This window comes from Ailuropoda melanoleuca, chromosome X (assembly GCF_002007445.2).
Source record: "Ailuropoda melanoleuca isolate Jingjing chromosome X, ASM200744v2, whole genome shotgun sequence".
Taxonomy (NCBI): Eukaryota; Metazoa; Chordata; class Mammalia; order Carnivora; family Ursidae; genus Ailuropoda; species Ailuropoda melanoleuca.
The window spans coordinates 18,386,004-18,411,864 of NC_048238.1; the positions used below are offsets into that span (position 1 = coordinate 18,386,004).

The 25,861-nt window shown below is 42.5% G+C and overlaps 1 protein-coding gene across 4 annotated transcripts in view; it reads left to right on the plus strand.

Moving 5' to 3' along the window:
- The window catches only part of PHEX (phosphate regulating endopeptidase homolog X-linked), a 212,741-nt gene that overhangs the window by 105,494 nt on the left and 81,386 nt on the right, over positions 1-25,861 (plus strand). For all 4 annotated transcript variants that reach the window (XM_034649535.1, XM_002913929.4, XM_034649537.1 and 1 more), the window contains one exon: positions 3,724-3,825. In XM_034649535.1, coding sequence (XP_034505426.1) covers positions 3,724-3,825 — 102 coding nt within the window. The remainder of the gene's footprint in view (positions 1-3,723; positions 3,826-25,861) is intronic.

Sequence of the window (25,861 nt, forward strand, 5' to 3'; positions counted from 1 at the left end):
ACTTGCTAGCGTTTCTTTTCAGGGCCAAATAATATTCCATTGCCCGGAAGTGCCACAGTTTGTTTATCCACACACCTACTGAAGCACATCTTGGACTCTTCCAAGATGTGGCAATTATGAATAAAGTGTCTATAAACATCCTTGTGCAGGTTTTTATGTTGGTATAAGTTCCTCACTTCAGGATAAATACCAAAGAGCACGGTTGCTGGATCGTGTGGTAAGATTATGTTTGGTTTTGTAAGAAACTGCCGAACTGCTTTCCAAGGGGGCTCTGCTATATTGCACTCCCACCAGTTGTGGATGAGAGTTCCTGTTGGTTCACAGCCTCACCAGCACTTAGTGGTGGTAGAGTTGTGGATTCGGGCCATTCTAATAGGTGGGTAGTGGTATCTCATTGTTTCAGTTTGCATTCTTCTGATGACCTATCATGGGAAGCACCTTTTCATATGCTTGTCATGTGTATGTTTTCTTTAGGGAGGTGACTATTAATGTCTTTGGCTCATTTTATTTTATTTTTTATTTAAATTCAGTTAGTCCACACAGTACATCATTAGTTTCAGTTGTAGTATTCAACCATCCATCAGTTGCATATCACACCCAGTGCTCATCACATCACGGGCCCTCCTTAATGCCCATCACCCGGCTACCCCATCCCCTCACCTACCTCCCCTCCAGCAACCCTCAGTTTGTTTCCCATAATAATGGTTTGTCTCCCTCTCTGATTTCTTCCCATTCAGTTTTCTCTCCCTTCCCCTATTGTCCTCTGGGCTATTCCTTACATTCCACATATGAGTGAAACCATATGATAATTGTCTTCTCTGATTGACTTATGTCTTTAGCTCATTTTAAAATCACTTCGGTTGTTTTCTTATTGTTGAGTTTCCAGTGATACTTAAACACAGTTAGGTCTCTCACACGGTCAACAGCCACAACAACAGAAGCAGCCGCAGCAGCAACAAACATACGCACGTGATCCAAACCCCAAACCCCAAACCCTCAGTCTCTTCTCTTACCCCTACATCTCCCTCTGCCTTATCTTTGCTTTCTTTCTTTCACAGTGTAGAAGCCAAGGGCAGGCTGCCCCAATATGGGCTGCTTTGGCATGGAGATTATTCTGAGCTGAAGGCACTTGAGACTCTACAGGCTTGAGGGAAACTTTTGCCCTTCCCTTAACCACAGAGAAGAATCTAAATTGGGTGTTCCCCAGAGTGAGGGTTATTAGCAGAGATAAATTTTATTGGAATGACCCATGTGTATGGCAGGGCAAACATCTAATTACCAAACACCTGCTCTTCTCATTGCCCCGTGAAGTGTATTCCTTTCCTCTGAAGTCCCAGACCCCCTACCCCTTTGTCCTTAGTTCAGAATGACGTGTGTACCTCATCTCGACTGTCTTTGGAATTGCCACATCTATGGGGATTCCCCTTACACTCTATTAAATTTGATTTTCTCCTGTTAACCTGTCTCATGTCAATTTGATTCTTAGTCCAGCTAGAAGGACCCTCGAAGGGGACAGGGATTCTTGCTCTCTGATAGTAGACAGACTCCTTGACCAGGTTATCCAGACTTGCTGTCTCCACTTCCCATGCACCCTTCGTCCCACTGAGGTGTGGCTTTTGTCCCCAGTCCCCTTTCTCTTCCAGCATCCCCAGTAGTGTTCACCTAGTTGCCCGTGCCTGAAGCCTGGGAAGTAATCTTTCTGTCCTTTGCTCACCTCCCCACACAAAGTTAATCACCTGCTTCCATTGATTTGGTCACTGAGTCTCTCTTAATTTACCCACTTTTTCCCACCCTGATTGCCCCCTCCTTAGTTAACTTGGGAAAATACTGTTTCAGCTTTTATGTGAAGGTCATGGGCAGGCTGATGGGTGCTGCCGTGTGATGAGGTCATAAACACTTAAGGGTGCTGGTGACTGAACAGGCAAAAATTCTAGTCGCTGGAGATTTCCTTGTCATTTTAACAGCCTCCTTGTGTGGGCTTTCTGTTTGAAATTGTGACTTCTACATCTTTCGGTTGGGTCCCTTTTACTTCCCTGGCATTTTCCTCTCATGTATGAGGCACACCTCTGTTGATCCTGGAAGTTCTGAGCTCACAACTGTCATTTAGCTCTGTGGTTGCGTCTTGGCTCTGACCCTCCGTAGCTGCAAAAGCTGGAAGGGATCATGGACTCTCTGGACTCTCAGTTTCTTTATCTGTAAAATAATTGGCTTCCCCCAGACGGGTACTGCTCCACCCTGGCTGCACATTAGAATCGCCTGGGGGTCTTTTGGAACTCCCACCCCAGGCTGCACCCTGCAACAGTGACATTAGCGTCCTGACTTGCCGCCGTCAGGATTGTGGAAAGCTCCCTTCAGAGATCTCATTGTATAGACAAGCTTGAGAACCATTGACTTTATGATTTTAAAGGACCGCAACTTTTCTGTCATTGCGTGTTTTCAGTCATGCCCCAATCCCAAGTTGAGATTTCCCTTCATGTTTTTACTAAGTTGGGAAAAAATAGCTGTGAAGTTCCCCCCACCCCCTTCCATCTGCTGTTTGTTCTTATTTACATGCGATGGAACCCAGCCCACTGATTTGCAGTTCTGGTTCCCTTACAACTGTTATTGAACTGAAAACATAGCTGAAAACTTATTAAACAGAAAAAAAATCTTTTGAGCTTTGTGCTGACATTTCATTATAGAACCAAGGAAACATCTAAACTTTCCTTCTAGAATTAATGCTAAAAATGGATTTACAACCCCCTAATCTTAAGTGAAAAATTTAATTCTGGTGCCAAACCTAGTATTTATTCTTTCCTGAGTGTCCTATCAAGAAAATCAAAGCATCTTCTGTGAGAGAAAGGAATTTGGGGGGGTTTGTAACCATAAACAGGCAGGACCTCCCCAGACTACTCTGTGTGGGCCTCTGAAGGCAAGTATTAGCATCTCTCTTTCCCTACTTCTCTCTGCTGGCCCATAAACACAGGAAGAAAAGCCAGGGCAAACATAACGTCAATGTGGGTGTGTGGTCTCACTGTTGAAACACTTTGGAACAGGTCTTTCAGGAGACAGCTTTTCTACAGCAGCCCCCTCCAGACCTACCATTTTAGGTCTGCAATAACCTAAGACTTTTTTAAGCTGCAAGGGAGTAGAGAGGAGAGCAGGGGGATTACATAGAAAAGCCAAGCATTTGGTGTGACCGCTGGCACTAAATTTGGGGAAAACTAGGGTCCTGACAGAAGTCTGATTTATATTGGGTAAGAGTCCCTTGGGGTGCTGGCTCTCCCTGCCTGTTTCCCTCTTTAACAGCGTCTCCTGCAACTGTTCACTCACTTGCTTCTGTAATTCCCACCTGAAACACACAGCCCATGCCGTTGCATGTCTCTCTCAAATCCTTATTAACTCTTGAAATTAGTTGCCACCTTGATAAGGATGGCTTAATTTAGTAGGCATAGAAAGGTCAGTTATTAGGTCGTCATAACCCGTGGTGAATTCCTTTCCCCATATTATCCTTTTACAACCGGACCATCAGATTGTTCTCTACAAAGGAATGATTAGTTATCTTCTAGTGGTGGGGAAAAAAAGTATTTTCCTGGGGAAAGAAATGTTTCCAGAGCTTGGAGTCAAGTTGAAAGGAACCTGTTTCCCACCATGTTTGGCACTGAACTATTTCTTATGGCCAGAAAACCTTGTCTGAAGCTTCTTGGTTTTGACCTGTCTCTCTGGGTGCTTCTTTCCTTGTAGATGGAGGAATTGATTGAGGGTATTCGCTGGGCCTTTATTGACATGCTGGAGAAAGAAAATGAGTGGATGGACGCAGGGACAAAAAGGAAAGCCAAAGAAAAGGTAAGGATTCCTTTTGATTAAAAAAAATATATATATGACTTTTGGTGTAATGGATTTTCACCCTCAGGATTGTGTACTTGATTTTTATATTGACTGAGCTCCTGACTCCGATTAACCCCAGAGTCAGGCGTCTGTTTTGGGATGAATATATAGATTTCACCACCAGGAGGTAAGAGAAAATAAGATCCGACTTTTTCTTTCTCGCATTGCATTTCAAACACCTTGTAATTCAGCCTTTCCTTCTCTCTTAATTGCTGTTTTAAGAGCCACATGGCCCGCTGCCCAGCGAATTTTGCCACAAACCATCATTGGCTGTGGCAGAATGCAGAGCAGTGGGGAGCCATGGGGAGCAGCTGGCAGAAGAGCCCTCAAGGCCCAAAGAAGAAAAATCCATACTGGCTGTGTGTCCTTCTGCTCTGTGCATGATGTGTGCAAATGTCCTCGGGAAAATCCTTTCCCGCAACCAAGCAGGTCTACTTTCCTAACCGGTCATTTTGCTCTAATGATCCAAATAGCATGCTTATGAACTACAGACCAGTAGTAGACCATGGCATAGGAATACAAAAATGTTTCCTAATAGAAGTGGACGCTTGGTGGGCCTTGTAAAATTTTCTGGTACTATGTAACAAGATAAAGGAATTAGTGAGAGAAGTGTTAGCAGCTATGCTGCTTAAACAACGAATTCTGTCTATCTATCTTGAATTCTAGATATTCAAATGGAGCTGCAGCTCGAGTGGGTAGGGAATACCTCCTGCATTCTGAATGGTTGCTGCCCTGTATCTGGGAGACTCTGAACTAGGAACATTTCTTCTTTAGAGAGGTATTTTAAAACCTTGCTGATGATAGTAATCCCCTGGGATGCCTAAATGGCTCTCTGGGCCCCTCCCCAGCAAGGTCTGATTTAGAGGATAGAGGGTGCAGTTTGAACGTTTGTGACTCTAGCCAGTCTCCCTGGTAATTTTTATTGTTCAGTGGGCCTGGGGAACACTGCTTAGAGTCCAACTGAGTCATGCTGAGTGCAGATCTTTTTGCCCTATGGTCAAGAACAGAGGGAGAGGGTAGGACAGTGAAACTACCCTCTCTGATACTATAATGGTGGATACATGGTTTTCGTATGTTTGTCCAGACCCATAGAATGTGCAGCCCCAAGAATGAATCCTAATATAAACTATGAATTCTGGGTGGTAAAGATGTATCAATGCAGGTTCATTGATTGTAACAAATGTACCACTCTGGTGATGGAGTTTGTTAATGGGGAGGTATGCATGTGTGGGGTCAGGGGTTTTATGGGAAATCTCTGTGTTTTCTTTTCAGTTTTGCTGTGAACCTATAACTAACTGCTCAAAAAAATAAAGTCTATTAAATAACAACAACAACAAAAAACCAAAGAGGGCAACATTCTGGGAATGCTTAGCCTTATTGAAGTGAGAATGTGCAAAGGTTTAGCAAGGGTATTTTCTAGAGCTTTAATACTCCTGAGAGGGATAAACATTGCCATAGATATTTTTGTCAATAGACATGAAAAGGCTGTTCACTGTTCGCAGTGAAGAAAGAACTTGGGTGGCCGGGGGTGGCAGGTGTTGGAAGAAGACAAAGGGTAAGTTGGATTTTTTTCCCCTCGAGAATCTGTCAAAGCCGTCTTAAGTCATGTAAGGCGCAAGCTGATGAAGGCAGGAGCACACGGGCTGTGATGAGAAGCTCTCCAGATGGCAGACAAAACTTTTGGCACCAACATGTTGTTTTTTGAAGGCTTCATTTATTTGCTGGGCTAGCTTGTGATATCTGGAACAGGATTTATCTTACACGGGGCAGTTGAGAGCTCAGAGCACTGGGGACTCTTGATCCTAGCCTGACCCCTTGTGGCCTGAGGGTCACCCGTGTGGAGGGTGGGGTGGAGTGATGAGGCCTGTGTGCCTGTGATGAATGGATATATACCAGAGGAATGTTCTGGGGACTGTAGTCAGTTTTCTGGGAAGTATGACTGGTTGCCTCAGGGGGAGATCTTCTGAGTTCCATAAAGGAGTGGGCACCTTACAGTTGGGTCTTCTAGGCAAGTGGCCCATGGGTCCTTCTTGAAGGCACGTTATTCTCAGTTCTTCTGATATTAGACATGTTCCTCTTTGCCCCCTGAGTTGCTCTCCAGTCTTATATTTTATTTCAGTGAGAGCTGTCACTTTTTCTTCTAAAAGTACTCTTTGAACACTCTGCTTTCTTTGAGCTGAGTTCAACCTGCCAGGAACTCAACTAGTTCCTTGACAGGTACAAATATCAAAGGGAATTTTCCTCCTGGATCTCACCAGGCTCCCTGAGTATATCCTGTATTTAAGAGTTCCGGGACATTCCGTTACTAAAAGGCAAAAAAGAGGGGATGTTGTCTGAGAATTTTCACCAGTTTCCCAAAGCCTGTCAGGCCCTGGACCCCAGAAGATGCAGATTTTTTTCCCCAAATTAAACGAACATGCAGTTCTGGAAATGACCTCTGGGCGGAGCTCGTAGACTCACAAAGACAACATTCTGGAAGCGGAAGGCATTTATGCAGCTTTCTGCTCTGGGGTTGTTTTTGAAAAATTATTTTTTTTTCTTGCCCTTTTTCTCTGCTGTCCTCAATTTGATTGCCTCTTAATAGTCAACAAGAAAGGAGAGGTTCTGCCTACTAATTCCTTGAATCTTAGATGGAAATCTCTGACGATCTTAGGGCTTTGTCTTTCTCATACTGAGTAGCCTCTGCATTAAGACAGGATTTGCTTGTGTTCGAACTGGAGGTGAATAATTTGCCTGCTCTTCCTGGTATGACTTGGCACTGTTCTTTGGGCGTGTGTTGTATGCAGTATATCACCCAGGCAGAAGATTTGTCATCAATAATAGTGCCCACATTGGGCCAGTGCTGAGTCACTTGGCAACCCATTGGGAAATCTGGAAAAATGTTCCGATTTGTGAGTGGGAGAAGCTTTTCTTTGCCTCATCGTGGAGCTCTGGTGACAGTGCCTCCTGGATTGGGTGTTGACCTAAGTGTTCGTTAGTGCTGGGCCTCCTGAATGTGGAGGGCCCAGATACCTGCAGTGGCTTGAGGACTAATATCTTGAGTTGTGTGGCAGTGACCCCGGTTTCAAGATGGAGCTGTGGGGATGTGACTTTGTCGTGTTCTTCACTAGGGGTGATCACCATAAAAGATCATTGAGGATGCCTCTGCTCCTGGGAAGGGTAAATTTGTTATCTCAGGCTCCCGGCCTTGCTCTTCTCATCTCTTAAGGGGTCATGAGTGGTTTAGTGTTGTGAAACTGACAGTGTAGGTTTCAACTGGAAATTTAGTATTGTGAAATAAGCACCAATTTTTGTTCAAGATTCTGTTTCCTGAAAGCATATGCTTTTACCGTAAACTAGCAGCAAAGGACAGGAAGCCTCTTATTTTTTTGGTTATCACAGATGTGGGATGAGTGTAAGGGATAGAAATTATTTTGGGGGGTGTCTTTGGGAAGATTTGCCTTTTCCAGAACAGAGTAGGAGGATCTCAAGGTCACTACGCAGTTAGTGATTCTGAGGCCTGGCAGGAAGGGATGCAACACTGCCTTTGGCTGTCCTAGTGGCAGGAGCAGGGATTCTGCTGGAGAGCTCTGTGTCAGATCAGAGGAGCAGCTTCCTGAATTCAGCTGGTCCCCAGCTAGATTCAGTTCTGTATCCAAAAGCTGGATCCTTTCTGAAATATTTGTTTGTTTGTGCTCTTTACTTCTGGGTCCTATGTTTGCCTGGCCACCCCTAGAGAGAAAGACCTGGATGAAACTGCTAGGAAGGCAGCATCCTCAGGATCCTGTGAGTGGCCTTAACCTTGGCCACAGCAGGTACAGAGGCTTCCTGGAAGTGTACTACATGGTCCTATTGCCACAGGCTTGCAACTCCAAGACATAGGCTTTGAGCAAGGTAGGAAGAGTTTTCCTACAGAGGGCCAAACAAAAGTGTATTTCACCTCTTTGGCTTTGTCTCCATTTGGGAGGAAAAATAATCATTCCTTTTACCCCTCTAAGTACTTGACTGGGCCCCCGTGACAAAAGATAGGTTAACAATAGAGAATCAACCAGAAGTTTATTAATGTGTATATCTCATACATACATGAGAGAAACTTAGAAAAATGAATAACTCAAAGAGGTGGCTTAAAACCTTGGCTTATATAGCATATTTGACAAAGAACAAAAAATTTGCAGAGAAATGACAAAGGAAAGTGGTTTTGGACTTCCAAGAGCAGCAGACTGTGGGAAGGTAAATATATGGGAAACTAATGGTAGACACAGGCTAGCTAGTGAAGTGTGTTATGTAGATTACTCTTGTGCTATCTTCAGGTTGCTAGGGTCTAAAGTTGTCTTTGGTGATTCACCTTTGTCCTTCCTGGTAGAGAGGGGAGAGATGCATTAGAGATGCAAATTCCTGGGTCCCCCTAGACCTGCTGAGCTCTGGGGTGGTGGTGGGAGACCCACTGCCTTGCCATTACTATTTCATTGCACGCCTGTCTGGCTGCCAGCTGCTGGCACCTGCAGTTTGCCCAAGAGCTTTCTCTTCCCACTGGCACCTGCCACTCATACAGGGGACCCAAAAGTCTGGGGAATGAAAATACCCAATAACTGATGGGAGTTGCAATGTGTGTCCCCTCCTCCCTCAAGTATGTGTTCAACATGGGCTCTTGGAGTTTCCCCAGCGGGGTAAGCTCCACTGGCTCACATGGTCTGCTGGCTCAAGAAGATCCCCTTTACTGACAGCCTGCCTTGCTCTGCTCACTTCCCCAGTTAGAGAGAGGAGATACAAGTATGGTGTTTGATGTTTCTTTCACTTGCCAAGTGAACTGTGCATACTCAAGTCCTTGTCTCGGGATCTGCTCTTGGGGATCCTCAGCTAGGGCACAGAGCCTGGGGTATGCACTCTTTCCATCCTTACTGGCCTTAGGGTGACAACACATTTCACTGCATCTCAGTGTGAGCAGCACTTCAGCAAATTCAATTCCATGAACGTTTTCAAAACCAATGATGTGCCAGGTGCTGGAGCAGGACCTGTAGATTCAAAGATGATCTGTGGCTTCCTTTCTCTGCAAGGGCTTTCACTGTCCTGGGAGAGGATAGCAGGAACATGGGTGCTGGGCACATGTGGAGAGATTTTAGTTAATGCAAAGTGCTCCTGGCTGTCACTGTAAGGGAGGAAGAGTCTAAGGAGCCCAAACCCACATGGTAATGCCCACTCTGCACCCCTCTTCTTGTCACTGCCTCTGTCCTTGTAGCCTGTGGGTAAGGCTTCCTCTGGCTCTTCCTTGCAGATCTCAGCAGCTCTGCGCCCAGCTATCACTTTCCCTTGGCACCTTCATTCTTGCTTCATTTTACATTTTCTCTTTAAATTGTTCCGTAGAAGAAAAGACAGGGAAGGGCTTTTGTCAGACTGTTTCCTGCCTTTCCCTGTTCCAGATTCAAGGCTGTTTGCATGTCTTCCAGAATGCTGGGTTCTTTCCTCTTCTCCAGTGCTCCCCCAGAGACACACAGGAACTGATGGAATAGCAAGTAAACATCTCTCAGCATCCCCGCCCATTCCCCGTAGATCCCTGGCTCACACGGTGCCCTGCTGCCGTCTTGAGCTAGCTGGTGCTCTCGGGCTCCATCTCTCTGCCCCCATTTTCTCCGTTTCTCTCACAGGCACATCCTGGCCAAGGTAGTAGCTTTCATACTTGTATCTCCTCTCTCTAACTGGCCTCAACAGCAAGTACAGTATAGAGGTTAAGCCTACAGACTGTGGAGAAAGACTCCTTAGGCTCAGAGCCAGTGTCTGCCCTTTTTAGCTGTCTGACCCTTTGGAAGCTACTTAACGTCTCTGACCCTCACTTTTTACATCTGTAAAATGGGAAGATGAGTACCTACCTCATAGACTTGTTTATGCAAGAGTTAATATACGTAAAGTACTTAGAAGAGGGCCTGCGGCATGAGATAGTCTCTCTAACTGTGTTCAGCTGTTCCTTCTAAGCTGCTGTCCTGTGGCAGAGGAGAGGCTTTGGACTGGACTGGCTGGTGAGGGGAGAGATGGGAAGTGAGGTTCCATGTGTATATCTGGGTCACAGTCTTTTCGTCTGGGTTAGGAAGGTAGGTGACTTAAGACCACACGCTCTGAAGTACCTCTCACCTCTTAGGTGTTCTGATGTTCCTTGTCAGAACACTGCCTTTCTCCTTACTGCATCCCCTGAAAGGCAATTAATAGCGAACTGCCCCTGCTGAGAGGGTGATGGGAGAGCACACTGCTTTTCTTTGTGGAGTGTGGATTTTCTGGTTTTGAACAAATTGAGCATTATCTTTGTGATACATATTTTAGTTTATTATTTTTATTAAGTTTTTTATTTTAATTCCAGTAGTTAACATACAATGTCGTATTAATTTCAGGTGTACATACAGTGTTTCAACAAACCTATACTTTGCTCGGTGCTCATCACGTTAATGATACTCTTAATCCTCATCCCCTGTTTCAGCCATCTTCCCGCCCACCTCTCCTCTGGTAACCATTAGTATATATATTTTAAACACAGAAACAAATATTTGGTGTAAGGAGTTTGGTGCATATGTTTGTCGATGGCATATTATGCCTGATACCTTATGAGAGTGAGTTTAATTGAGTTTTGGTATTCTAGAGCCTCATGGAAGTATTGTTTTGTGTGATGCTCTAGGTGATTGGTTCTCACAGTTAAAGTGCACCAGCGCCATCTGGAGGGCTTGTTAAAAACACAGATTGCCAGGCCCCACCCCAGAGTTTCTGAGTTCAGAGCTCTGAGGTGGGGCCCCGAAATTTGCATTTCTGATGAGTTCTCAATGACGCTGTTGGTCTTGGGCCAACACTTTGGTAACTATCGGTGATCCCAGGTGACAGTTCCCTTATCCCAAGCCTGGATAACTAGAACTAGCTAACATTCATTAAGTGGCTGTTTTACCCCTTACCCCTGAGTATCAGAACCCACCCTGGCCATCCGCTCCACTGCTGTTGTGCATGCTGAAAAGCCCTTGTTGAGAGAGATCCAAAGGCTCCTTTCGTCACTTCTAACCCCTGACTCCCTATCTGTCCCCAGGAAATATGCAGAATGAGTCTTTCATGGAAAAGTCCTCCTAATATCTGAAGATGTTGAATGTGTTTCTATTTCAGATGAAATGTCTCTAGAGTTCGTCATGAATTAACAAACATTATATGTCAGGCTGGATGTTCTAAATGCTTCACAAGTATTAACTGCTTTAATGCCATGTTATCTGTAAGAGGTGGGTCCCATTTTTCTCTTTTACAGATGAGGAGACTGAAGCACGTTGAGTGCCAGCAGGCTTGCCCAAGGTCATACAGCCAGTAGGCAGAAGGCCTGGAACTCTGTCTTTGGCAGTCTGCTCTGGGCTTTTATCCACACTTGCCAGTGGGTCTCTCCAAGGTGGTCCACAGGCCAGCAGCATCAGCACCACTAGGGGGTAGCTAGAAATGCAGATTCTTGGTCCTACTTCACTTCTGTAGAATCAGAATCCCTATGAGGGGACCAATGAATCTGCATTTTAATGAGCCCTCCAGGTGATTGTGGTGCAGCTGGTGTGGGAATCACTGCTCTGCACTGAGGTTCTGATGCTTTATCCTGCTGGGTCCTGGCCAGGTTTCAACATCTTTTTTTAAAGCTCAAGTTTAAAGCTGAACACAATATTCTAGATATAGTTGAACTCACACAGCACAATGGGAATATTATTATTGCCTTTGTTTTGCATACAAATTCTATTAAAAAATCCAAAGTTTATATTATGGCTATCTTTTCCCCTCAGCCATGTCACTGTTGACTCATAATGAATTTACAGTCGGTTAATTTCTGGGTCTTTTTTTATCCCCTAGGAACTGTTGTTAAGCCTTGTCCTCCAGTCTTAAACTTAGCTTTTTTTTTTTTAAACCCACATTCTAGAACTTCAAATTTATTCTTATTTAAATCCATTTACCTTTGGTTCATGGCTCAGCTTTTTTTTTTTTTTTAAGATTTTATTTATTTGACAGAGAGACAGCCAGTGAGAGAGGGAACACAAGCAGGGGGAGTGGGAGAGGAAGAAGCAGACTCCCAGCGGAGGAGCCTGATGCAGGGCTCAATCCCAGGGATCCAGGATCACGCCCTGAGCCAAAGGCAGACACTTGATGACTGAGTCACCCAGGCGCGCCATGGCTCAGCTTTTAAAAATATATATATTTCTGGATCTTCTGTATGTTTATTTTTGTTATAAAAAAATCTGTGCTCATTAAAGAAAATCTTGAAAGTAAAGTACAAAAGCAAAAAGAAAAAAAATTCTAGCATCCAAACATAACCACCACAAACATCTTGATGTTATTACTTTGGCTTTTTCCCTGTCCATAGGTTTGAATAATGTTATATATATATATATATATGTATATATATATATATATATATATATATATATGAATTTGATTTCTTTTTTCTTTTTTATATTATAAACTTTATTACTACTGTAAAAGAGTTTTCACTATTATTGACTATTTTTTCCCATTGGTTGTATAGGAAAAGACTTAAAAAGTTCTCCGTAGTTGGGTAGTTAGGTTGTGCTGTTAATGATATTCTTATGATAAACATTTTGTGCATAAGTAAAGCTTTCTCCAAGTTCCGAACTAATTGCTTAGAATGGGATCTTAAAATACCGTTAAAATCTCATGTCTGTCACTCAGTTTGTCAACTACTGTCTCCACCTCTAAATCATTCATAATCTGAGAAATCTGCTTTTTGATTTGGATTGTTTTTCTCGGTTATCAGTGAGGATGCTTACAAAATGGAGGTGAAGTTGGTGTATTTGCTTATCCCTTGGAGACTCCTTCTAGATTCATCTACTGAGCAGATTCATGGAGAATCTGCTCTGTGGCTGGTCTTTTGTTAGGTGCTAAGTAATTCACTAACCAGTAGATTTTTAGTCTAGTTGTTCTACTTTGAACGACTCCGTGGAACTCTCATCAGCTTACTCCTTTCTGCCTGCTCAGAGATCGTGAGCTATTTAGCTGTGATTTGATAGAACCCAGTTACATTGCATTTAGGATATTCCTTGATTTAGTAGTGTTCTCTTTTTTTTAAGATTATTTATTAGAGAGAGAGAGAGAGAGAGAGAGAGAGAAAGCATGCATGAGCATGGGGAGCAGCAGAGGGACAAGGAGAAGCAGACTCCTCACCGACACATGGGACTTGATCCCAGGACCCCGAGATCATGACTGGTGCCGAAGTCAGATGCTCAACGACTGAGCCACCCAGGTGCCCCTCTAGTGTTATTTAAAAAAAAGAGAATCCTGATGATATTGAACATTCACGGGGTCCCATTCTTTTAAGGTCCTGTGTTATCCTCAGTACAGATTACATCATTCTGTGGGGTACAGCCAGCTCTTCAGACTCCCAAACCAGAAATCTTAATCTTCCCTCCAAGCCAACTGGAAGCACTCAAATCCTGTTGAGTCTGTCTTCCAAACAACTTTTAAATCTTTATCATTTCTATTTCATAGTTCTTGCTTCCCCTAGCTTCTCATACTTCTTTTTATTTTTTTTTTAAACTGAAGTAAAATTCACATAACGTAATATTAACCATTTTAAAGTCTACAGTTCAGTGGCTTTTAAGTAATTTACACAGTGTTGTACGACCATCACTGCTATGTAGTCCCAAAAGATTTCTGTCACCCCAAAAGGAAACTTCATACCTATTAGCAGTCACTCCTCACTCTTGTCTTCCCCACAGCCCTGGGCAACCACCATTCTGCTTTCTGTCTCTGGATTCACCTGTTCTGCGTAGTTCATATCCACGGAATCATAGACTATGTGACCTTTTATGTCTGGCTTCTTTCACTGAGCATAATGTTTATGGGTTCACCCAAGTTGTAAAAACTCATCCTTTTTAATCCATTTCCTCATCTATGGTCTTGGAAAGAGAATAACAGAATAGACTTTTTTTTTTAACATTTCTGATAGTGAAGTCTTTCTTGTCTTCTCTGAGCTTTTGAAATAGCATCATAGTGTTTATTCATCACTAAAAAAAACTCTACTGCAGAATAGAGATTTACTGAGTGGAAGTGACCCTTGTAGGGGAAGAACTATGGCTGGCTCGTTGGTTCGTAGAAGCTCAGAACTTGACATGGTCTGGCACTCCCTTCTGTGACCACTGGGCAGACCTTAGTAAGGATCATAGCTCCAGCAAACACATAGACAAGATACACATCTTTTGAGGACCTCGGTTTCTTCACCCATGAAATGAGAACAAATATACTACCATTTTCACAGAGTACTTGGGAGGATTAAATAAGTAAGGTATGAACAGTGACAGGCAGAGAACAAATGCTCAGTATTAGTAAGATGACATTTTCATCCCCCCCCCAAGTTGCCTTTTGTTCCTTCATCACCAAATAATGCGATGTGCCATTACAGTCTCTTGAAATCGGGAAAGAAAAGCTGATGTCAATTAAATTGTTTTCTTTGGGCTGAAAGTACAGAGTGGACTTTTATTGACTTTGACTCTTTTCAAAAATGTTAAACATTTTATTAAATTTTTTGATGTGCACAAAAGTGTACTTAGCAAATCCGCAGCTCTCCTCAGCCAGCCTCACCAGCCTCACCAGTGTTTGCTGTTCTGACTTCATACACTCCTCCCACCTGTTTTTATGCTTGACAGTTCAGAAGCTAATCCCTGACATCATTTTGCTGTAAACATTTTATTACATATCTCCAGCAGATAACTGAGTGCAGTACTGTGAACCTACCCAACGGTAGTAACAATACCTTGGTAATTAGTAGCCTGTCTGTGTGTAGTTTTCTGTAGTTATCTAAAAAAATTTCTTTTTTTTAAACACTTGGTTCACATCACAATCCAAACAGAGTGCACATATTGCAGTTAATAGGTCCATCTTTCAAGGCTTCAAAAATTTTAAGAGCTCCCACTCCTGTTTCATCTGTGAATTTTATTTCTTTTCTTTTTTTTTTAAGATTTTATTTATTTATTTGACAGAGAGACAGCCAGCGAGAGAGGCAACACAAGCAGGGGGAGTGGAAGAGGAAGAAGCAGGCTCCCAGTAGGGAGCCTGATGTGGGCCTCGATCCCAGGACCCTTGGATCCCACCCTGAGCCGAAGGCAGATGCTTAAGGACTGAGCCACCCAGGCGCCCCATGTGAATTTTGTTTTATTTTATTTATTTATTTATTTTTAAGATTTTATTTTATTTATTTGACAGAGAGACAGCCAGTGAGAGAGGGAACACAAGCAGGGGGAGTGGGAGAGGAAGAAGCAGGCTCGGAGCGGAGGAGCCTGATGTGGGGCTAGATCCCAGAACGCCGGGATCATGCCCTGAGCCGAAGGCAGACGCTTAATGGCTAAGCCACCCAGGCCCCCGTGAATTTTATTTCTTGAAAAAAAAAATTGCATCATTGGTCTGGTTGAGTTTTCAGCAATCTTGATCTGGCTGATTGTATCCTAGTGTTTTCTTTTAACATGTTCTTCTGTCCTTTACATTTCCTGTTAATGGAATCTAGAGTTTTGATGAGATTGAGGTTCAGATTTCTTCTGGCAGGAACGGTGCTGTGTGCTTCCTGTTGCAGCCTACCACGACGCTCGTGGTGATGGGCTTTTCCACTTCCAGTGAGGAGCTTGGTCTGTGGGTTTGGGTGTTGTCAGCCTGAGCCTTCCCTTTTAATTTACCCATCAACCTTTCACCTCAGGTGAGGATCCTTTTTCTCGACTGTGTCTTAGGATCACCTAAGAAGCTTTTAAGAAAATCCTGATGCTGAGGCGGCTCCCTAGGCCAATTGGCATCCAGACTATGTGGGGTGTCAGCATTTTTTAAAGTTCCTCAGGAGATAAAAATATGCAGCCAGGGTTGAAAACCACTGTCCTAATTATTTTCATGGTCATTGATAATATTGCATAGGTACATGAGTTCATTAAGTGTTGCAACTAGTGATTTTCAGGTTCTGTCATTCTGTCTGCATTTATTAGCTGGAGTTGTTCTATAAAAAAGATTTTCTCTTATCAACTACTTGAACTATGCTGGTGCATAGTTTATACTGACATAAACTGCTGAAAGGCACCAAAAAAGTCTGTCTTTATTAATTTGTATAATGAGTTGGTCCCTTAATATTTCCAAAGGTGCCAAAGCAGTTTTTTTTTTTAATTACAATGTAGTTAACATACAGTGCTATATTAGTTTCAGGCGCATATTGTAGTAATTCTACAATTCTATACATTGCTCAGTGCTGATTACCATAAGTGAATTCTTAACCCCCTTCACCTATTTCCCCCATCCCCCATCCCCCCATCTACCTCCCCTCTGGCAATCACTAGTTTGTTCTCTCTAGTTAAGAGTCTGTTTTTTGGTTTGTCTTTTTTTTTTCTTTGTTTTGTTTCTTAAATTCCACCTATGAGTGAAATCATTTGGTATTTGTCTTTCTCTGACTGACTTATTTCGCTTAGCATAATACCCTCTAATGCATCTGTGTTGTTGCAAATGGCAAGATTTCATTCTTTTTTATGGCTGAGTAATATTCCACTGTGTGTGTGTGTGTGTCGCATGCGTGTGTGTAATCCACTTCCTCTTTATCCATTCATCTATGGATGGACACTTGGACTGCTTCCATAATTTGGCTATTGTGAATAATAATAATGCAGTAAACATAGGGGTGCATATATCCTTTCAAATTAGTGTTTTTGTATTCTTTGGGTAAATGAACAGTAGTAGAATTACTGGATCCTACCTGTTGTGATTCTGTATTGAATTTTAAAAATTTTATCTATTTATTTATTTTAGAGAGAGAGACATTGTGTGAGAACTGTGGGAGAGCCAGAAGGGGGGAGAGAATCCTGAAGCTGACTCACTGCTGAGTGGGGAGCCTGACACGGGGCTCAGTCCCAGGACCCTGAGATCATGATGTGAGCTGAAATCAAGAGTCTGTGGTCTAACTGAGCAACCCAGGCACCCTATTTTGAATTTTTTGAGGAACCTCTGTATTGTTTTCCACAGTGGCTGTTTCAGTTTGCATTCCCACCAGCAGTGCATGAGGGTTCCTTTTTCTCCACATCCTCACCCACGCCTGTTGTTTCTTATGTTGTTGATTTTAGCCATTCTGACAGGTGTGATGTGATAGCTCGTTGTAGTTTTGATTTGCATTTCCCTGATGTTGAGTGATGTTGAGAATCTTTTCATGTGTCTGTTGGCCGTCTGGATGTCTTCTTTGGAGAAATGTCTGTTCATGTCCTCTGCCTATTTTTTAATTAGATTATTTGTGGTTTTGCTGTTGAGTTGTATAAGTTCTTTATGTATTTTGGATACTAACCTTTTATTGGATATGTCATTTGCAAATATCTTCTCCCATTCAGTGGGTTATCTTTTAGTATTGTTGATTGTTTCCTTCACTGTGCAGAAGATTTTATTTTGATGTAACCCCAGTACTTTATTTTTACTTTTGTTTACCTTGCCTGAGGAGATACGCCTAGAAAGATGTTGCTATGGCTGAGAAGTTACTGCCTGTGCTCTCTTCTATGATTTTTATGGTTTGGGATCTTACATTTAGGTCCTTAATCCATTTTGAGTTTATTTTTGTGTGTGGTGTAAGAAAGTGGTCCAGTTCCATTCTTCTCCATGTAGGTGTCCAGACAGATTTCCCAGCACCTCGCTGAAGAGACCATCTTTTTCCTATTGCATATTCTTGCCTCCTTTGTTGAAGATTAATTGACCATATAAATGTGGGTTTATTTCTGGGCGCTCTGTACTGTTCCATCAATCTGTGTGTCTTTTTCTGTGTCAGTACCATACTGTATTGATTACTACAACTTTGTAGTATATCTTGAAATGTGGGATTGTGATACCTTCAGCTTTGTTCTTCTTTTTCAAGATCGCTTTGGCTATCCAGGGTCTTTCATGATTCTATACCAATTTTAGGATGGTTTGTTCTGTGAAAAATGCTGTTGGTATTTTGATAAGGAGTGCATTAAATCTGTAGATTGCTTTGGGTAGTATGGACATTTTAACAGTATTTGGTCTTCCAATCCATGAGCATGAAATATCTTTCTATTTGCTTGCATTGTCTTCAGTTTCTTTCATCAGTGTTTTATAGTTTTCAGAGTAAAAGTCTGTTACCTCCTTGGTTAAGTTTATTTTTGGTGCAATTGTAAATGGGACTGTTTTCTTAATTTCTCTTTGTGCTGCTTCATTATTAGTGTATAGAAATGCGATGGATTTCTGTATATTGATTTTTTATACTGCAAACTTACTGAATTCATTTATCAGTTGTGGTAGTTTTGTGGTGGAGTCTTCAGGGTTTTTTTAATGTAGTTTCATGTCATTTGTAAATAGTGAAAGTTTCACTTCTTCCTTACCAATTTGCATGCATTTTGTTTTTCTTGTCTGATTGCTGTGGCTAGGATTTCCAGTACTATGTTGAATAAAAATGGTGAGAGTGGGCATCCTTGCCTTGTTCTGATCTTAGAAGAAAAGTGCTCAGTTTTTCACCATTGCTCATGACGTTAGCTGTGGTTTTTTTCATAGATGGCCTTTATTATGTTGAGGTATGTTTCCTCTAAATGTACTTTGTTGAGGGTTTTTTAAAAAAGATTTTATTTATTTATTTCAGATAGAGTAAGAGTGAGTGAGAGAGCAAGAGAGCATGAGCAGGGGTATGCACAGAGGGAGAGGGCAAAGCAGGCTCTCCACTGACCAGAAAGCCTGACACAGGGCTGGATCCCAGGACCCTGGGATCATGACCTGAGCTGAAGGCAGATGCATAACCAACTGAGCCACCCAGGTGCCACTTGTTGAGAGTTTTTAAAATCATGAATGGGCGTTGTACTTTGTCACATGCTTTTTCTGCATCTGCTGAAATGATCATATGGTTTTTATCCTTTCCCTGGTTGATTGTTTTGTGAATATTGAACCACCCTTGCACCCCAGGACTAAATCCCACTTTCTCATGGTGAATGATTTTTTAAATGTATTGTTGGATTCAGTTTACTAACATTTTGTTCAGGAGTTTTGCATCTGTGTTCATCAGAGATATTGGCCTGTAGTTCTCTTTTTTTTATACTGTTTTTATTTATTTGTTTATTTTTAAAAAAGATTTTGTTTATTTATTTGACAGAGAGAGAGAGAAAGAATATACAAGCAGGGGGAGTGGGAAAAGGAGAAGCAGTCTCCCCACCAAACAGGAAGCCCGATGGAGACGTGATCCAGGACCTGGGATCATGATCCAAGCCAAAGGCAGATACTCAACCGACTGAGCCACCCAGGCGCCCCTGTTTATTTATTTTTAGAGAGGGGGAAGGGCAGAGGGAGAGAGGGAATCCCAAGCAGGCTCCACGCCCACCACGGAGCCCAACACAGGGCTCAACCCCACAATCCTGAATTCATGACCTCAGCCCAAACCACAAATCAGATGCACAACTGACTGAGTCACCCAGTTGCCCCTTTTTGTAGTGTTTTTATCTGGTTTTGGTGTCAGGGTAATGCTGGCCTCATAGAATGAATTTGGAAGCTTTTCTTCTTTTTTTGTTTTTTGAAATAGTTTGAGAATAGGTACTAAAACTTCTTTAAATGTTGGGTGGAATCCACCTGTGAAGATCCTCCATTTAATCTAGGTTGGCATCAATTTTTCATAATATTCTTTTATAATCCTTTGTATTTCTGTGTTGCTGGTTGTTATTTCTCCTTTTTCATTTCTGATTTTGTTTGAGTTCTCTTTCTCACTCTTCTCCCCTCTACCTCTCCCCCCAACCACCTTTGATGAGTCTGGCTAATGGTTTATCAATTTTGTTGATCTTTTCAAAGAACCAGCTCCTGGTTTCATTGGTTGGTTTCTGTTAAAAGATCAGCTGATAGTCTTATGGGGTTTCCCTTGCATGTAACTTTTATTTTTCTTGCTGCTTTTATTTATTTATTTTTTAAACAATTTATTTATTTTAGAGAGAGAGAGAATGAGTGGGAGGGGGAGAGACAAACCATGAGCGGGACGGGCAGAGGGAAAGGGAGAGGGAAACTCAAGCAGACTCCACACTGAGCGTGATCCTGATGCAGGGCTCTATCTCATGACCCTGAGATCATGACCTGAGCTGAAACCAAGTGTTGGATGCTCAACCACCTATACCACCCAGGCGCCCCTTCTTGCTGCTTTTTAAATTCTCTTTATCACTAGTTTTTGGCATTTTAATTATTATATATCTTGGTGTTGACCTCCTTGGGTTGATTTGGTAGGGAACTCACTGTGACTCCTAGATCTGGATTTCTCTTTCTCTTTCCTTCCCCAGATTAGGTAAGTTTTCAGGTATTATTTCTTCAAGTAAATTTTTTGCCCCCCTTTTCTTCTCCTTCTGGGATCCCTACTAATGTGATGTTATTACACTTCATGGTATTGCTGTGTTCCCTAAGTCACTTTTCATGTTTTATTTTTTTTCTCTCTCTCCTGTTCAGCTTGATTGCTTTCCATTTTTCTGTCTTCCAGGTCACTGATCTGTTCTTCTGCTTCCTCTAGTCTACTATTTATTCCATCTAGTATATTTTTAATTTCAGTTACTGAGTTCTTCATCTCTGATTGGTTCTTTTTTATATTTTCAGTCTCTTTGTTGAGGGTCTCATTGAGGTCCTCCACTCTTTTCTTAAGTCCAGTAAGTATCTTTATGACCATTACTTTAAATTCTCTATCAGGCATATATATTATTTATCTCTGTTTTGTTTAGCTTTCTTGGTGTAATTTTTGTCCTTTTCTTTCATTTAGGACGTATTCCTCTGTCTCCCCATTTTGTCAAACTCTCTGTGCCTGTTTTTATGTTTTAGGAAACTCAGCTGTGTCTCCTGTTCTTGAAAGTAGTAGCTTCATGAGGAAGAGGTCCTATAGTGCCGTGCAGTGCAATGCCAACTGTTCACTAGAGCCTGACTCTTCAGGGGTGTCTCGTGTGTGTGTTGCATGCACCATACTATTGTGGTTCACCTGTGTTTGCCTGCAGTCCAGTTATATGCAGTGGCTCTCTTGGACTGTTGTAGGCAGGGTTTGGTTCCTGGGTTCATAGTGGGCCAATCTTGGGCTGCCTTGGGCTTGTGTTGAGTCAGACAAAGTGTTTGCCGCAGAGGCAGTAGGACTGAATTACAGGGTGCTTTTCCTCTGTTGTGCCCTGAGGAGCTTTTGTTGGTGGGTGGGGCCAGCAGTCAGACCAGATGTCCGCTGCCAGCCCACAGCTGGGGCTGCAGTTGGACTGGGGTATGTGGTTATCTTCCCTTCTCCATGGGGCAGGAGTCACGTTGGAGTGTAGCGGACCCTGTTGGAGCTGCTGTCACCCTGCCAGGCTTGTGGCATCTCTTTGGATGGGCCGTGGCCAAGGGCATATTGGATAGGGTCCATCCTCAGGAGAAGGTAGGGATGGGGACGCATGGTGTTAGCAAGGTCTGTGAGCAGGTCTGCTGTAGGAGGGGACATGGAGCCAAGCCCTGGCTGGATGGAGCATGTCTGCAGGAGAAGGAGGAGGTGGGGTGTGCTGTTAGCAAGTCAGGTAGTACTTGTTGGCTCTCTGCTGGTTCCCACAGGTTACTGTGCATCTAGACTGGAGGGCGGGGAAGGGAAATGACACTTGCCAGCTCCTTTGTTCCTGGAGAAGTCTCTCAAAGATCTCTGCACCTCTAGCATATGCTCTGAGCCTAGGAAACTAATCTCCCTCCCGTATATTCCATGTGTTTTTCAAACTGTTGCTTCTATGCTGTATCCCTGTGGACTGTTGTGCTGTCTCTTTAAGGGTGGGGACTGAGTTTTCACTTGCCCTCCTAGCTCTCCCAGAGCTGAGCCCACTGATTTTTCAAGTTCTAGGTGGTAAGCCTTGCTGATTGTAAGAACTTGAAAGATTATGCCTCTCTGGTTTTCAAAGCCAAATATTTTGGGGATTCATCTTCCCTGTGTGGGTTTCCCTTATTTGGGGTTTCTTGTGTGAGGGTGTGTTTCTCTCCCCTCTCTGTGCCGCATTGTCCCTCCCTCCTGCATTCAGTCCCATGGGTCCACTTAGTTCCCAACAGCATCTCCACCCCTCCTCCCTCTGCAGTGTGTGTGGCCTTTACATTTAGCTGTGGAGAGTCTGTTCTGCTAGTCTTCTGGTCATTTTCAGGGTTATTTACACTGATGTGAGTGTTACCTAGTTGTATCAGTGGGAGGAGGTGAGCTTAGGCTCCTCCTACTCTGCCATCTTCCCAGGAAGTCCAAAGCAATTTTTTTTAAGTGTCATGATAAACTCAGGGAATTTTATATATTTGATTTGTTTAATCATTTTTCTTTTTTTAGCACAAATTGCCCCATACTGGCCAACCTGAAGCTTTCCCTTTAGGGAATTTTGATGTGACTCATTGTTTCTGACAGTGTCTTTGTATCCTGGCCTGACAAGATATCCTCTTTAATGCTCACACTCTGTTTAATCACAAACTGTTTTGAACAATTCTATATATCAGTGCCTTAATTAGTTCTTCCACCAATGAGCAATATATTGAGTTTTTGTCTTGGTGGAGGGGAGACTGCTTACCAACTTGAAATACAGAGTTTCAGTAATAAATCTGCAGAAATAAGTTAGAAATTTATGTGAGTTCTCATTTATAAGGGGCACTAGTCATGTCAGTGGACATACGTGTAATACTTATTGTATGATTTTTGATAATATTTTAAGCATTGTATTCTCTGTTGATCATCAAGAATATAAATAAGTCTATAACTAGTGTATAACCGTGCCATATGTGAAAAAAATTATGCTAGTGTCGAGGAATAGAACTGATCTGAACAATGTGGAACAATGATTTGAACAATGTGGAACAATGTAACTATATTAAAAGATGAAAGTTGGAATAATAAGTATTTAAAAATTTTAACAATATCAGCAACCTATAATAGTTGGAATATGGTCCTGTAAAAGTGTTTAGATTTTAAGAATTTATTAGTTATTATTTTAGGTTGAGGGATTGGTTGGTTGTAGGACTTCGAAAGCAGTTGCGAAAATGCCATGATAGCCTCAGAATGAAATTTCAGAGGCCCAAAGCAGAGAGCTCCATTTTAAATATTATGGGAAATATTTGTTACTTTTATTTTTGGGAAGCATGGGAGAAATTTAATGCCTGCGTTTATTCTTTTTTGGTCCAAATACAAATTGAATATGTTAGGAATTACTTAGAAATGTATGTTTAGTTTGATATTAAAAAAATCACTTAAAAAACTTTTTTAAACTTAGTATTTTGAATTGAAGTATATTTGACATGCAATATTATATTAGTTTCAGGTGTGCAACATAGTGAAAAGGAATCCGTTTTGCTATATTGATTTTTACTTTAATGGGAAAAGCGTTCGTTAGGAATGTTCAAGTTCTTTGTGTACATTTTGTGATGCTCCTCTCTGGCCCAAGATGAAACTAATAGCTATGACGCATCTGCTTATCTGCTATCTCTGGGGTGGTGTCTGCTGCTGTCAGCAGCTCCCTTCTTATCTGGCTGCTGGTCCTGCTCAGTCAGTTGTACGGGAATGTCAGTTCCATTAATAACCCAAGGACCGGACAGGCAGATAGTGGAAAATGGGTGAAGAGAAAGAAATTGTATTTAACCCGGTGTTCTGAGTTGTCATTTTTCTAGACCCTAGCATAGCTGGGTAAAGGCAGTCTGAGGGCATGACAGCAATCCACTTCCGACAGAATCTCACTTATGAGCCAGAGAAACAACCCAACCAACACCAAGAGAAAAAACAGTGAACGCAACTGAGAGAAAACATAAAGATTGGGGCTTGGAAAAGTCCAGGGAAGCAGTGCTAGGAAAAAATGGCATGACCCAAGTATTTGGATAGAAGCTCTGACACCTTTGCTAAATAAATTTTATTTTTATTTTAAATATTACCATTCTTGGTGTTTCGTATGAACAAAATACCTTATTCTTTTAAAAAGGAAATTATGGAAGGATTGATTCCTCATAGAGGATTTTGGAGTTACGTACTGTTCCTTTCGGATCTGCGTCGGTCAGTTGCCAGAGGGAAGAGAGCAGGGTTTGTTTTTCTTCATGCGGGTAGAATGACTCACCCACTGCAGTACTCTGTGTTTGGGTTATCTACTGCTGTTTAATACATCACCCCAGAACTTCCTGGCTTCAAGTGGAAGATATCTTGTTATTTCTCATGATTTCGTGGGTTGGCTGGGGCCAAGGGGGATGGCTCTTCTACTGGTGTCACCTGGAGTGTCTCATGCAGTTGCATTCATAGGTTGGCTGTGGCTGGGCGTCCAAAGTGGCTCCTTCACTCGTGTCTGGCACCTTGCTGTTCCTCCTGTGCTGCTTTCTCCAGCAGGGTGGCACGGAAGCTAAGGGTTCCAAGAGGGAGGGAGCCAAAGTTGCCAGTCTTTCTAAGGTCTGGGCTCAGAAGTCCCAGGTTTCTTTTGCTTCATTCTCTTGGTCAAAGCTGGGGACAAGGGCAGTCCCTAGAAGAGACTTCATCTCTTGGCTTGAGGAGCAGCATGGACATGCAGAGACAGGCGCTGTTGTTGGCAACCATGTTTGGAAACTACCTACCTGCAGTCAGTATCCTTTGCTTCTCTTCTCTTTTTTTTTTTTTTAAAGATTTTATTTATTTATTCGACAGAGAGATAGAGACAGCCAGCGAGAGAGGGAACACAAGCAGGGAGAGTGGGAGAGGAAGAAGCAGGCTCATAGCGGAAGAGCCTGATGTGGGGCTCGATCCCAGAACGCCAGGATCACGCCCTGAGCTGAAGGCAGACGCTTAACCGCTGTGCCACCCAGGCGCCCCTGCTTCTCTTTTCTGTGTTCAGTTTTTCGTTGTTTACGTTAGAGAATTTGGAATTATTTTTACCCTCTGTCTTCAACACCTGACCACTGAGTGTCATTGAATTTTTTTTTCTATTTTCCTGTTTGCTTGGTTAGCTTGTTTCTTAGCATTGACTGATTTCTTTTTTTTAGCTCAAGACCAGTATATATATATATGTATATTGACTCACAGAATTATTGGAGTAATCTAATTATTGAGCTGTGGTGGGGAAAGGACTCAGCCTCATTCTGTTAATACCTTCCTTCATAGGTGTAAGAAATTCCTACTAGGTTTTGGAGGCTAGAGTTGGACTAAATTACCAGGAACCCAACCCTGTTCTAATACACAAATAATTTTTTTCAGTTTTACATTGAGTTCCTTAGTAAATGAAATTAATTTTCAGCATAGACATCCCCTACACTGACTTCCTGTATTCCATAACGAAAGACTCTTGGTGTTGGCAAAGGCCATGCTTCACTCCATGTGCTTGGTAACCTAAGGTAAAGGGCACTGATCTGCCTTTAGTATATTCTGGTGTTCCCAGCACTGACGGTGACCATGCAGGCTAATGAGAGTTTCCTCCCAGGGGTTTGTAAGGATTAAACGAATCAGCTGAGTGGACCTGTCCCAGAGCAGAGTCAAGTGGAGAATGACACTGAAGTTGTGTCCTTTAGGGCCACAGAACAGAGCCTTTGCTTAATTGTGATGTTTAGTTATAAAAATGAATTTACAAGTTTATGGAATAATTTGACTAGTTCTTCTAGGTTTTTGAAAATGAAAGCTACAGTTTGGCAAAGCAGTTTGTATAGATCTGTAATAAGTCGTGTTCTAATGAAGTCCTATGATTGGTTCCAAGCAATTTCTGACTTCCATTAAAAATTATTCAAAAGAGCAGAGAGAACATTTTTGAAATGAGGAAACATGACTGGGTAGAAAAGGAAAAAATCTCTTCCTCTCCTCCTCCTCTTTCCCTCTTCCCAACCCCCCAACCATTGCTTGCTTATTTAAGTGTCCCCTCTCAGGTCTAATGACAGGGAGTGCTGTGTGGGGTGACCTTGGGAGGAGTTGGAAGCTCCTGCAAATGTTGCAGCCTGGAGTCCCCTCAGACCCAGGGCATCAGTAGTTAAAAATCAACTCCCAGGTGAATGCAATAAGCAGCCAAGGGGCTTTTTTTGGTCTAGTTTTATTGAGCTGTAATTGACATACATCACTGTATATGTTGAAGGTGTGTAGCGTCATGGT